The following is a 15,734-nucleotide window of genomic DNA, read 5'->3' on the forward strand; positions in this document are numbered from 1 at the left end:
CCCAATAATGGGTTTGAAAAATAGATCTGCTACTTTATGGAAGGAAGGAGTTGAAGTTAAGAGGAAACTTTCATTGAGTTATTGTCATTTTTTTTAAGGTATGGGAAGTACTTTATTTCATCATGTGTGTCACATAACAGCCATGTTTATAGACACCTAATGGCATGTAGATTTGTTTTTTGTTTTTTGGGTTTTTGTTCCTTTTTTTTTTTTTTTTAACGTTTATTTATTTTTGAGACAGAGAGAGACAGAGCATGAATGCAGGAGGGCCAGAGAGAGAGGGAGACACAGAATCTGAAACAGGCTCCAGGCTCTGCACTGTCAGCACAGAACCTGACGCGGGGCTTGAATTCACGGACGTGAGATCATGACCTGGGCCGAAGTCGGACACTTAACCGACTGAGCCACCCAGGCACCCCTGGGTTTTTGTTCTTAATGTTTACTTATTTATTTTGAGAGAGAAAGCATGCGTGGGGGAGGGGCAGAGAGAGAGAGAGAGAGAGGGAGAAGGAGAGAATCCCAAGCAAACTCCATGCTTTTAGTGCAGAGCTCAATTAGTGACTCAGACTCACAAAACATGATATCATGACCTGAGCTGAAATCAAGAGTCAGATGCTTGACTGAGTCACCCAGGTACCCCACCGTGTAGATTTGAATAGTGGAGTGCTCAGAAATAGTAGTATTAGTGGTTCAAGTATTGACCTTTATTTGATAAAGGAAAACAGTTTTGATAATTAATTTACCAGAGTTTTAAAATGCAATTTTATATAGTTCTTGTTTTTTTTAAAGGAACTACTGTTTTCTCCTTCCCTTCCCCCATGGTCTTCTGCTAAGTTTCTCAAGATCCACATATGAGTGAAAACATGATATCTGAGGGTGGACGGGGGGAGCGGGGGAGAGGGAAAATGGGTGATGGGCATTAAGGAGGGCACTTGTTGGGATGAGCACTGGGTGTGCTCATTACGAACGTCTCATTCCAGCATCATACTGAATTCCTCAGCATCTTCCATATCATTTCCAGGGGAATCCCTAGGAAGTAGTGAATGTCTATCTTCCTTCAGAAAGATACAGATAGTCTGAAATTTTTCTTACCACATTCTCCAATATTCCTACAACTCACATTTTGTGCTCTTTTGAAATATGCTCCTTTTTGGCACAGCAGAAAAAAACATACCACGAGGTATCTGAAAACCTAAATTCTGAACCTGGCTATGTCATAAACTAGAGAAAAATCCTAAGTAGGTCATGAAATCTCCCCAGCCCTCTGTTATTAACTGGAAAAAATAATTCATATTCAGTCTTTTATTACCATTTATCTTCACAGTAACCATTAGATTTAAGTAAGGTAGCATTCTACTCATTTTATAGAGTTATTGTCATTTTAATCTCAAAAGGGGGGGAAGAAAGAAGTTGAACTCCTTAAAATATGTGTTAATTTTGTGTTTTTACTTAGTAAAAATATGGTTTACTTGCCCTTGAGTTGATCGTTGCCAGAATCCTGTTTAGGTTAGAACATAGTAAATTGACAAAATAGTAATTTGCTGAAAGAATGGAAAAAATAAGGAAATATTCTTTATATTTCAACTGGACTTTATGAATTACAATAGGATTAAAATCAACAACAGTATTTTTAATTGCCTACTGTGTGCCTGTTTTTTTTGTTTATTTATTTATTTATTTTGAGAGAGAGAGTGGGGGAGGGGCACAGAGTGAGGGAGAGAATCCCAAGCAGGCTCTACACTGTCACTGCTGAGCCTGATGTGGGGCTGTTTCCCATGAACCACAAGATCACGACCTGAACCAAAATGAAGAGTCTGAAGGTTAACCTGCTGAGCCACCCAGGTGCCCCCTGTGTGCCTATTTTCTGATTAACATTTGTTAATTCTTATTCCTAAATATGGCAAATAGGGAGCCTTAGACGGAAATAATTTAGAACTGGAACAAATGCCTATATCTGTATATATAAACAGATTTGAAGCATAATTATCCTACTCGTGATTGCTTATAAAGTGTTGTTCTTGGGGCACCTTGGTGACTCAGTGGGTTGAGCATCTGAGTCCTGATTTCAGCTCAGGTCATGATTCCAGGGTCATGGGATGGAGTCCCATGTCAGACTCTGCACTGAGTGTAGAGCCTCCTTGATATTCTCCCTGTCTCCCCCTACCTCTCTACCCCACTCATGCTCTCTCTCTCTCCCTCTAAAATAAAAAAAAATCTTTTTTAAGTGTTGGTCCTTATTTAAGTATCTCTTCCACTTCGTGAATATACAATAAATCAAGACAGATTTAATATTGCTAGAGAAAAATGTATGTTGAATTTAATAGGAAGACATTATGTATAATCTATGATTCAAGAAATGAACTGATAGTTTAGAAGGCAGAAAATAAGTTGTGCCATAGCTTTTTGGTATGTTTAATAATTAGCAGGAGGTGATTAAAGTAATAAAACAGAAAATTACCTATTAAAGTATATTTTCTTCCTAGAGAATTTAAATATCATTCAAAATGTAAATAAAGCTGTAATTTATATGAATTTAGTGTCTTTGAAGTGTTGTATAAAAATGATGATTGTTTTATATTGTCATTTCAGAGTATCTGACTGTGTTCTCTCAGATGATTGCTTTCCATGATCCAGAGCTGAGCAATCATCTCAATGAGATTGGATTTATTCCAGATGTAAGTACTTGGTACATTAATAGAACATGAGGTAAAAAATAAAGCAGAAATTGGTAGCACAAAAGAGTACTGTTTTTAAAGTTGTGTTGTCGTAAGAAGTCCTTATGTCTAAACTAAGTACTGCTACTAATTGCAGCCTTCTGTTGTAAAGTTTCCGTGATTACCTTCCATATTCTCACTTTAAGTAAAGGGGAAGTATCTTATTTTTTTTGGCACTATCAAGTTGTTTTGAAAAATCCTTTAGTGTGAGTGTTGTATTAAACTGCCGTAAGGGTTTTCACTTGGATTTTATGATATTCAGGCTGCTTTTGAAGAAGTAGGAAATTTGAACTTCAGTGAGTTTTTAAGTAGCTGCTTCTGTGTTTTTCTTCATATATTAACCTAAGAAGCTTTGCCAGATTTTGGCTTACTTCATTAGCTTCTTAATAGTCCATGTCAACCCAGAAGTCAGAATTGACTCTTAAAGTTTAGCCATGGTGTAGCTTAACCTATTACTCATCTGTGGTGTGTGACATGGAATCAAACCTCTTTAAATAGTCTTTTGGAGTATAGTATCATAGGTTTTTATAAACCTCAAAAAAAAAAAAAAAAACTTCTGAGATAGAAATCTCTTTATTCCATCTTAACTTACTTTGTTTCCTGATCATGCATTTCCCCTTGAGGCTTATATTCAGGGACCAGTATACTGATGTTAAGATTAGAGGTGAAAAATGTTTATATTGGCACATTCAACTAATGTATTTAAAGTGTTAACAATAATACTTATGGTATAAATTCTTGCAGAGTGCTTTGAAGTTTAAAAATATTTTCATAAACATTATTTCATTTGATTCTCAAAACAAACCTGCAAGGCGAATGAAGCATATAATTTCAGCATTTAGTTGATAAGAAATACAGTGTTTGAGAAGATAACAAAACTAATTAGTCACAGAACTAAAATTTTACCTTATATCATTTGACAAGCCTCTGCCCCTAGTCTGGTTTATCTTCCATTGGGAGAATAGAGACTAAAACATAGGTATACTTACTCCTAGTTCATTGCTCTTTGTATTGTGCTATATATAACTCTGTGATGTGATCAGGCCTATGGCAGCCATTCTTAACATTTATGGTGTCATTTGCTTCTAGGTTTCTGGAGTAATAATACCTTTTATTTGAGTGTATGGTTTATTCAATGAGCCCTCCAAGAAAGAACATATACAAATTAAAAAAACAGACAAAATAAGGACAAGCCCTATAATTATATGGAGATAAAAGACCTTATAAAAAATTAACCAGTATACATAGTATCATATTAAGTATTCATTTTATATAGCCCCACCTTTCTTGTTTCACGTTTGGGAGATATAAGACAAAACTACATTAAATATTATGGCTGGAGATGAAGAACTTATAGAAGAGCTGACTGCTGAGTTGGTAATATTCGAGGGAAAAAATACTAATGGTTAAGACACAGACTAAAAGAAGGGATAATTATTTTCAAAGACCTCTCTTGAAAGCACCTAATTGTGCTCAGTAGTAAGCAGAAAATGACGTTGGTTCAGGCAGTGTTGTAGATTGACAAAAAACATTTATGCAGAAAAATATGTATGGAATTACAAGGAAAGCCTGATTAAAGTTTTAGACATACTATAAATATAGACAGTATTAAGAAAAGACTCACAAAAAAGAATATATAATTTATATTTGCTTTAATTAGGAAAATTGAACTTTAAATGAGTATGGTCTGAGGAAGGTGAGCAAAAAACATTGTTAAAACGTAATAATGCGAACATATATTATGTACTTACTGTGTGCCAAGCACCGTTCCATCCTATTTAAACTACTCATCTAATCCTCACTAGTTTATAAATGTAATTAAACAATGACTATTTAATATTTATACATAAAGTCAATTTAGGAAAGGCAAATAGCCAAATGGGAATAAAATGTTAGCCAACAATAATATCACAGATAAGAGCAGGTGAGAACTCAGCTTAAAAGTATTATAATGTTTTTGCCTTATAGGAGAGGAAAATAAATATACTCGTTATATATTAAGTCAGTGATCTTTTCAGATCTGGGATATGATTTCACTTTATGTAAAAGCTAATAACTGAGCCTGGTACTGTTTCATGGGTGGTGGCAAGAAACTCAAGACTCCTGGGTCAGAGACAAGGGACATTGTTACTCATAGCACAGCAAGCAGCAGGAGCATTAGCATATTTGTGTTGGTTTTCTAACCATACATACATTTTCTAATATGTTTGTATGAAAACAGCCTTGGAAAATATAATCCAGAACAAAGGACAGCCAGTGTTTCCACTCACAAGAAATGCAGAAGTAGAGAATGCATATTAAAATTTTAATGATAATCACTAAGAGAATAGAAAAAGAATGTATAACTTCAAACCAATTTGGGGGGGGAGGCAAAGAAAAGTCAACCAATCCTGTAAAAAATAGAAAGACCATAGAAAGAATATAAATTAATTAGATTGCCTAATAAAGGAATTGTTCAGATATTTTAAAACATCCATTTATATGCTATTTGTAAGAGATAAAAATTTACGGGTATTGGTCAAAAAAGGAGATAAAAAACATAAGTCAGGCACATATTAACCAAAAGAATACTAATGCAGTGATATTAATATAAACTACTAAAACAAAAAACACAAAACAGACCCACCCATAAATAGATTTTGACAGAGATGCCTCTATAAATCAATTAGAAAAGAATGGATTATTGAATAAATGGACCTGATACAATTGGGTAACTATATGGAGGGAAGGTGGGAATCAAAGCTGACCTCACACCACATGTAAAAATAAGTTCTAGATTGACTAAAAGACCTAAATATGGAGTGTCATATTTATTATTTACACCTAGGAAGGAATTTTTACAGAAGTTACAGAAAGTATAAAACATAATATTTAAAAAAGAGAAAATTAGAATTGAGGAATGGTGGTACAAAGTAGCTTTCCATTCTACTGATAATGTATTTTTTCATTTTAATACTTTCCAAAGCAGTTGTCACAAAGTGTTATTATCTGTTAAATAATATCTTAACTCTGAGTGGAGAGTACATTGGTGTTTGTTAAATGCACTGCTACATGGGGTGAGTTAATTATTCAATAATTCAATAATTTATATATGATACCTTTGATTTATGCTTCCCTCTTTATTATGACCCCATCTTAGTGGGGCATTTTTGTGTAATTTCTTACAAAAACTCCTTAATACTAGTATTTTAATGAAGTAATATGGATTTATACATGTACTGTGATTAACCTTAGGAGATATTCATAAGTCATGTGGGATGAGGGACAGTTTCTTGTATGATAAGAATATCTAGTACCTGGCAAATGCTGAGCCTCACTGGCCCCCAGCCACCGATTGCCTGTAGTAATCCCCTAATCATGGTGACAATTAAATGCTTGCATGTATTTCTGAAAAATGACTCTGCATATATTTCCAAACACCCTCCAAAGCATGGTTCTTTCACTATTGGGAATCCTGGGGTAAACAAAGAGAAATGAGGGAAAGAGAATATAGCTTAACCTGGAGAAAATTTGCTTTTCTGCAACTATTTTCTTGTCTCAGAGAATAAGCAAAATGAAAGGTATTTAACAAAGTTAAGATGTTAACAGAAGATTGTTTTTTGATCTCTTATCTTGTTCTTTGTTTTGTTGTATTTTGTTGGCCTGTTTCTCAAGTCTGTAGATAATATCAAAATGTTAAGACTGTTTTTAAATTTAATTTTGAAAACAGATTAGATATTTTTAATGTAGAGATTGTTGACAGTGAAGACTGGTGGAAGGTGTGTGATTGAAATGGAGAATTTTTCTAACATTTTTCTTTATTAATTGATAGAGTTCTATTAACAAACTAATTTTTAGTTATTTTTCATTAGTTTGTACAGCATTTTTGTTTTTTGGGTTTTTTTTTTTTTTTCCCCTTGACTTACTGTCTTCGGTTTTCCACCCTTAAAATAATTGCTTTGATGACTTTCTGCACCTCTAATAATAGAGGTGAAGTTCATCAAGGGCAAGGGTGGGCACTTTTGTAATAATATCCCAAACTGAGTTGCCCGCTCAATAACTAATCCTATCAAAAGAAGCCCTCATTAATCTTCTGTCATTGAAATGCAGGCTCCCATTGCAGAAAAGATTGTGATTTCTGGCTTCTTGCCATTTGCTGTGGGTCACAGAACTCTGAATATTGAGCACTGCTGGAGCTTGAATAGTTAGGAATAGTGTGCACTGATGTGATGCTTAGATTATGTACGTCGTGGTGGTTACGTGATTTACATATAAATAGGGTAAGTAATGTGTATTTGGCAAAATCGGGGTAGGGTGATTTTTATCATTTTTTCTTGGTGTATGTTTCTGCTTCTGAAAATATACCAGGCCTTTGAAATGAGAACAGGAAAGTATGTTTCTTCGTTCTTAAGGAAACTATTTTTCTGAAACACTATGAATAGCATTCAGCTTGCAAATTATGAAAAGTTGTCAGGTGGCCATTAGTAGAAATGATAAGGGCTGTATCTCAGTCCTATATGTGCCTTTTGAACCTACTGTCACTGCTAAAGATAAAGCTAACAAATTCGGTGATAAGCAAGTATGCTGGCCAAACCATTGTCATTTAACTGCTTATACAGTCTTCAACGTTTATTTATTTTTGGGACAGAGAGAGACAGAGCATGAACGGGGGAGGGTCAGAGAGAGAGAGGGAGACACAGAAACGGAAACAGGCTCCAGGCTCTGAGCCATCATGAGCCATCAGCCCAGAGCCTGACGCGGGGCTCAAACTCACGGACTGTGAGATCGTGACCTGGCTGAAGTCGGACGCTTAACCGACTGCGCCACCCAGGCACCCCAACTGCTTATACAGTCTTAATGGATGCTTATACAGCTACTGATTTTCTCCTTCCTTTTCAAAATTTATATCCAACTGAGTTTATACTAACAGAAAGTGTAAAAGAATTGTTAGAAATATTTATTTATTTATTTGTTTGTTTTGTCTGTTCACTTTTTCCGGGTCTCCATATTGTTAGTGTTACAGAAAGAAATTTAAATTCTAATCTAAAGCAGAGACTGCTGGTAATGAGCTTTTTAGATTTTATCAAGATGTGGTTACAGGATAAATTAGAGAAGTGCACCTTATTTAGAATTTCCTGTAACAAGAGTCCCCACTGACCTGCTCTAGTCCATCTGCAAAATGCTAGCCTGTGTCCTTTTGTCTGGCTAGTGCTATAATGTCCACAATATTAGTTTTAGCCCTATTCTACTGACCTTGGATTCATTAAGGCTGAATACAATGGCTTATTGAGCTATCTTTCTCCCAATAGAGCTTAACTACCTTTCAGAAATGGCCCACATCTTAGAAATCAAAGACTTATTAATTTCACAGGCAATGATAAAGTTATATTTTGGTGCCTTCTTGCTAAGAACACATACACACATGTTAAATATCCAGCAAGCTTCTCTATTTAGTAAATCCTCACTTGAATCTCCCCCAACTCTGTTCCCAATCTAATGTATCCTTACACTGGTTGAAAGACAAGTGAAAGGAGGTGTAGTATTAATACACTGGTTTTCAAACTTTCTGGTCTTGAGACCTCTTTAAGGAACAAAGATATCAAAGAGTTTTTATCTATGTTGGTTACATATATAAATATTTAAAGACATTTAAAAAATATTTATGTATTAGGGTGCCCGGGTAGCTCAGTCGGTTAAGCATCTGACTTCAGCTCAGATCATGATCTCAGGGTTAGTGAGTTTGAGCCCCGCATTGGGCTCTCTGCTGTCAGCACAGAGTCTACTTCGGATCCTCTGACTCCCTGTCTCTGCCCCTCCCCTGCTCACTCATGCTCTCTCAAAAATAAATTAACATTTAAAAAATATATGTTTATGTATTAATTTATTTAAAAATGACAGCAAAACTACTACATGTTAAGCCCAATAGCATATTTTTCTGAAAAATAATTTTTTCCCAAAAATAATGGAGTGGTATTATTTTATATTTTATATTTTTGCAGTTTCTACATAATAGAAGAAAGCTATAGTCCCATATCTGCTTTTGAAATCAATCTGTTGTGAATAATTGTTTTGGTTGAAGGGTATGAAGAAAATTTGGACTTACACAGACACGTAGTTGGCAAAGGGCCTTTTTGGACCATCGTGGTTTCTTAAAGCTTAGTTGCACTATACAATCTAAAACCATACCAATGAACTTTGTATACTCTGTTCCGTTCAAATCAATCAGTCTATCTTGCACTTTGAGTGGCTCTTTTTACCCACGCGTGATTTTGTAATATCATGTGTTGGTCATTTAAAATATTGGTTCAATAAATGTTTCAACTATGAAACATTTCATTATATAACATAAAAAAATCACGTTCATTAATATAACCATTGATCTCTCAGTTTTTAAGTCTCTTATGGTTTGGCTCCCTCCCTCTCTCTTTTTTTTTTTTTTTTCCTCTTAGAATAAACTGAGGGTTGATGGAGGGTGGAAGGAAGGGGAAAGTGGGTGATGGGTATTGAAGAGGGCACCTGTTGGGATGAGCACTGGGTGTTGTATGGAAACCAATTTGACAATAAATTTCATATTAAAATATATATATATATATATATATATATATATATATATATATATATATATATAACCATTGATCTCACAACAACCAAAAATTGTTAAATATTGGGAGGCTGCCAGGCTCACAGTGGCAGATATAAGTTTTCTAAAATTCTAATAATCACCTGAAAATATTCAAGAATATTTTCTTAAAGTGACAGGCTCACTTCATTTATTTTTGAGAAATATCTGCCTAATATGAAAGCCTAGAAAAAATAGTTGTTTATATGTCATGCTTGCAAGGGGAAAAAAATGGTATTCTTGGGGGGAAAAAAAGGCATTTGCATTGACTCACAGCTCAAACTATTGCCCAACTGCTTTTTCTCAAGACAATCCATACACTTCAGTACACAATATAAGTGTTTTATGCATACTTCCTATTTTGTCTCATGAAACATTTAAAAAGATACTTAAAATTACTAATTTTAATCCTTCACAATAATATGACTATTACACTATTACACTTTAGTGCCACTACCTTGATTTGTAATAAGTTTTATCTACCAGTGGCTTTGCACCATTAACACAAATATTAAAGAGTAAGAAATACCCTAGTATTATTTTGAAAACAGCTTGGGATATGTAGATCCCTGAAGAGTCTTGAAGGTCCCCAGGGGCCTGTGACCACACTTTGAGAAAACTGGTGTAGAGAGAAAGCACTCAGACACTGGTGTCAAATGTGCCAGGGTTCTAATCCTGACTCTTCAACTTACTAGCTAAATACTTAAGTTAGTTTCTTATCCGCAGTCCTATTACTGTTAATGTTGATTATAACAAATCTTACCTGAAAGGATCATTATTATGATTAAATGATACATTTAGCTGTTCAGTATTCTTTCAGGTACACAGTGTTAAATGATACATTAAGCTGTTCAGTATTCTTTCAGGTACACAGTGTTAAGGAGTTAGCCATTATTGGTGTTCTTGTTCTACTTAGTGTTAGAGCCTGATTACGTCCTATTTCTTTGGTTATATTAGTATGATTTACATTTAGAAAAGCATGTTATTAAAAGCATACTAGATATATTATTTTGCTGCATCAGTTAGTGAATACTTTGCCAAAGGCAACATGATACTAATAGCAATAAATGCTTTCTTGTTCGGGGGTGCCTGGGTGACAGTTGGTTAAGCATCCAACTTGGGCTCAGGTCATGATCTCACCTCTAGTGAGTTCAAGCCCCACTTGGGCTCTGTGCTGACATCTCAGAGCCTGGAGCCTACTTTGGATTCTGTGTGTCATTCTCTCTCTGCTCCTCCCCTGCTCGTGCTCTGTCTATCTCTCTCAGAAATAAATAAACATTAAAAACATTAAAAAAAAAAAAAGACTTTCTTATTCATCTGTCTTGATGAGATTGCCACTCACCACTTTGAATATTAACCTTTTTCATTTGCTTGATTTTTAAGGTGTTTTTCTATCTCCCAGAAAGGGCTACATGACATGTGTTAAAGTCTTTTACTGAATAAATTAATTTTGTTTGAAAAATTTAAAAAGTTTTTCAGTACTCAATGAAATAATCGAAAGTCACTCTGGAATTGAAAAGTACCTAATCCTTCCCTAAATGATACTGTGGATCTCAGAACCATTAAATTGTCCAACTGATTTTACTGCTAATTTCAACTTTATAGTTTTTCAGTTAAATATTTGTAAGTCAAAGAAAAGTAGAGAAAGATTTGATACTTTTTTTATTTGCTTTTTTCCTTTTTTTTTTTTTTTTAGTTATTAGGGAATTCATTACTTGCAAAACATAGTAATATAACTAATATAACCTTTTGTGTAGAAGGGAAAGAAAACCAGTCACCATCTGAGTCCAATGGACTTATTAAATTATTTTTATATGTTTAAGTCATTTTGTAATAATGTATAGGAGTGGAATAAAGACATAGCAAAAAAATATGTAGAATCTAGTAGATTCTAGCTTATTTCTGGTTCTTCTCATACCTGCATGTTTAAAACACAATTATGAAAACAAAACATAGGCCTCTAACTTTGTTGGAGAACAGTTATATTTTTTAATAATTGCAAAATATTTTCATTTTAGATATTATGAACACAAATTAGATTGATAATTGTAATGATTTTTTTCTAATTATTTTTCCTTCCCATCATTTTGTAAACACATCTCTATCTTCAGCATTTACCCACTCAAGTTGTATGAAATTTTGGTGCAGAAATATTTTAAAAATTAAATATTGTTCTCACATATCTTTTTAGCAAAATAGAATGATCCAGATTTATGTTGCAGAATATTGTATAATGAGGTCCTTTTCACTGAAAAGCTAATGTATTGTTTACTCTGATTCCTGTGTTTGAGAAAATTCATCTAAGATATCATCATCTGAGCACTCACAGTTTGAAATTTCACTATATAGCCAATGTTACCATTTCACTAGAGTCTCTAATACTACTACAAATCTTCTGATTGGTCTAATAATTGTGAAACATTATCCTCTCTATCAGTTTTTTTTCTCTTTGTAATGGTGGAAAATGAGAAGTTCTGAATTCTCAGTTGTGTTCATTGAAAACTTAAAAAAAATTATAATGATATTATCTCCATGAATTTTGTATGTTTTTGAAATATGATGTAATACTTTGGATGATGCAATAGGAAAAATGAAAATGGTAATAGCGATGATTTATTTTAATATTTTACCATCCTTCTAGGTGATTCCATCATTTTTCTGTTTTCTTTTGCTTTTGTCTTTTTTAAGCATAGTTGGGAATAATTGATGAGTGATGACTTCCTACTTTGATAAAAGAACAAAATATTTCATGATATAAGAAGAATAAGATCACTGAAATTTCAGTAGTGTGTCATAGATTTATAAAAGGATCCAAAAGACTCATATAATTGTAAGATAGAAGGAATTTTAATCTATTTTTTTAAAGTAGAAGTAAATTTTCTCTTTATTCTTTCTTCTTTAAAAGTAATGAAATATCAGTCCTCACAGTTTGAATTGCTGAGGGCTAATGAGATATAATGTAGGTAACAGTTTTGGATGGAGATTATGAACTGCCCTCTCCAACTTCTGCCCCTCCACCATACTAACACTTACTCTTTAATAGCAAGTTGGAGCCATTTGAAGATAACTAATGAAAAGACAGAGATAAAGAGAAAGGAGAAAAGAAATTAAAGAATCACTTATAAAAACAGAAACAAAAAGTCTTATCTTACATAAATAACAGACAACATGATCTCACTTTTAAAATGAGCCATCTGAAGCTAATATTACACTGTATGTTAACTAGACTTAAATAAAAACTTAAAAATAAAATAAAAATGAGCTCAATGAAGAGAATTAAAAACTCAAAAAATATAGATTAACAAAAGGAGATAAAAAGTGAACTGATTAAGCCCAGAAAAAATTTGAGAATATTACATTAATAATAATCTTATTAAAATAGTGAAAACTAGAATGAAAGTATAAACCCACTCAATGACATAACATAGTTTTCAGGAAATCATACAGAATAAGGTGGAGAAGGATAAGTATACTTCAGTATACTGCAAAGAGAATTTCAGGTAAAATTTCACAGCAACACTTATGGAGAATTGTGTATAAAATTTCAAGAGAACAAAAGTTGACTGAGAAATTGGGTGAAAACCAAGTTATCCTTCAAGCATAAATGTAGCAAACATGCATTGTTTAAAATTATTTGAGTATAGTTGACACAAAACGTTCCATTGGTTTTAGGTGTAGAGCATATGCATTCTTAAGCATCCAAGAATTTAGGAAGTACAATCCCCATGAGCTTCTTTTAGAGAAATGAAAATAAATATAGATGATAAAATCCAAACAAAAAAGAGTTGAATAAAACTAGGAACCTAAGGAACTGGTTACTCCAGTTAAATATAGAATTAATACTTAACAACTATGTTAGTTATGTAACAATATAGAATTTAGATGTTGTAAACTTTAATAATATAAACTAGTATATAAAACTTGAGGTATTGTGTTGGGATGAGCCCTGGGTGTTGTATGGACTCCAATTTTACAATTAATTTCATTTAACAAATTTTTTAAAAACGAAAAAATTTAAAAAATAAAATTTGAGGTATTGGAAGTCAGAGAAGGGATAGAGAGTATAAGTGTAATAATATTGTAATCTTTCAAAACATAATCAGTAGGTAATACTTCAGCCTGAAGTTTTCCTGTTCCTTTTTTAATCAATTTTAACTGGATCTTTAGAAACTATTGTCTCTTATGGTAAATAAAGTAGCAAATGTTCTGTTTTACTCCTATTTTTTCTTCAGTTTAAGTATAATTATATATAGCACTTCACAAAATAACAAGTGTAATATCCAGTTCTGCTATAAATATTTAAAATTTTAGTTATAAATACACAGAAATATATCAACAGTAATGTTTATCATGTAATATTGGGGGTGTAAGTATTTGAGGCTTTACAAAACTTTTTTTAAAACAACTGTAGAATATTTCCTTTATCACAGAAAGTTCTGTTCTTCTGGAATAATCTGAAATTAGGTGCACCTGGGTGGTTTAGTCGGTTAAACATCCGACTTTTGCTCAGGTCATGATCTCAGGGTTCCTAAGTTGGAGCCCCACCTCAGGCTTTGTGCAGACCCTGCTTCAGATTCTGTCTCCCTCTCTTTCTGCCCCTCCCCCCCATGTGCTCTCTCTCAAAAATAAATAAACATTTAAAAAAAAATAAAGGTTACTGGTTCACAAAAATATCAGAATACATTTTTTTTCTGTTTAATATATCCTAAAGAGTTGCTTTGTGAATCCTGTTATCTTATAGATTTATAATTTTTTTCTCCTCACTCTTGTTCTGTCATAATGGTAGTTATGGAAATGAAGGTAGGTTCTGTATCAGAAGGTATTTGCCCACAGTTCTAAAAAGATAGAAGATGGGGAGTACTGTTAAATGAGAGTTGTTTAGTACTGCTTTTGCTTTTACTACGTATTTTTTTATGTGATACCCTTTCCCATTCCACTGACTTTCCCATTCCACTGAATTTATCCTGATTTAGCATAAGGCATCATTTTTCTTCATTGTCGAAAAAGATAATAGTCTTTTGAAAATGAGTGGCACAGTGGAACAATACAAATCTTATGGAGCATCTTTAAAGAATTTTCTTTTGTAGCAAGCCTTGTTAGACTATCTGTAGCTAAGAGGACAATAGTAAGTCAGACATAGACAAAATATAAGATGCTGTAAAATTTGGAAAGTAGAAGAAAAAGAATTGATGTAAGAATATTTGAAATTTTGTGAGCTCAAAAGTAGCTTCATGGGATTGAGGAATGTTGATTCTGAGAACCAGCAGGAGTGTAAATACTTTAGCCTTATCTTTATTGAGTCTACCTGTAAAACATATGCAGTTCCCAGTGCTTAGGGTTCTCTTCTCTCTACCTTCCACTCCTACCCTCCTTATTCCATAATGTGTGTGTCTTTTTTTAGATAGTCTCATAAGACCCCAGACTTTTGGGCTGTTAGAAATACTTTTTTATTAGAAAAGCTTCTGGGCTCAATAATGATCATTATGTTTCCTATACTGATGTCTGATATGTTCTCTGCCCAGGTGTTTTAGATCCATTAACTAATCTTCACAGCTATCCTAAAGGTTTAAAGAGATATATAACTACCAGATCACAAAGTCTAGGGTTTCAAGAAAATATTTTAGAGTCTCTACTGCTGCTAAACAACAATAAAAACCTGCTGATTTTCAAGCATTCTTTCTTGAGTAACTAAATATTAATTTCCCTTAAGCAGAGCGTCATTGTGAGACATAAAACTAATGGTGAAAATGTATTTTACAGTGGTGGCTTATGGTAACTTAAATGTAAAAATACTTCTGACTTGAGATTAAAAGAAAATATAGTATGCTAATAAGAAGATAGATTAAGAAAATCAAATAGAGGGGCACCTGGGTGGCTCAGTCAGTTAAGCATCTGACTTCAGCTCAGGTCATGATCTCATGGTTCCTGAGTTCGAGGCCTGCATTGGGCTCTGTGCTGACAGCTCAGAGCCTGGAGCCTGCTTCAGATTCTATGTCTCCCTCTCTCTCTGCCCCTCTGCCTCTCACACTCTGTCTCGCTCTCTCTCAAAAATAAACTTCAAATATTAAAAAAAAAAAAGAAAGTCAACTGAAAGGGACTTCCTTTTATAATAACAATAATAATTTTATTATATTACATATAATGCAAATAATAAAAAATAAGTTATTTTTATAAAACATAAAATTAGTAAAAATATAAATTAAAATATCAATAGGAGAGAGACAATATGCAATATGTAAATAAAAAATTCATTTGACAAAAGATTCATCCAGAATCTTTTTATTTATAAGAAATACTTCCTCTTTTAAATCTTTTATGTGTGTATACTTTTACAGCCTGTTAAGCTGTAATTTTCTACCCTTCAAAATCATGTTAATGATCCTCCTGCCTTTGTTTTTCCTGTTGATGTTTGTAATTTTGAT

At 33.3% G+C, this 15,734-nt stretch overlaps 1 protein-coding gene across 9 annotated transcripts in view; it reads left to right on the forward strand.

Annotated features, from left to right (window-relative positions):
• The window catches only part of TBCK (TBC1 domain containing kinase), a 220,534-nt gene that overhangs the window by 107,586 nt on the left and 97,214 nt on the right, over window positions 1–15,734 (forward strand). For all 9 annotated transcript variants that reach the window (XR_006710750.1, XM_045471153.1, XM_045471148.1 and 6 more), the window contains one exon: window positions 2,590–2,675. Coding sequence is in view for 8 of the 9 variants with exons in the window: in XM_045471153.1 (XP_045327109.1) it covers window positions 2,590–2,675 (86 nt within the window). In the remaining variant the exon portion in view is untranslated. The remainder of the gene's footprint in view (window positions 1–2,589; window positions 2,676–15,734) is intronic.

Source organism: Leopardus geoffroyi, chromosome B1, assembly GCF_018350155.1.
Source record: "Leopardus geoffroyi isolate Oge1 chromosome B1, O.geoffroyi_Oge1_pat1.0, whole genome shotgun sequence".
NCBI lineage: Eukaryota > Metazoa > Chordata > Mammalia > Carnivora > Felidae > Leopardus > Leopardus geoffroyi.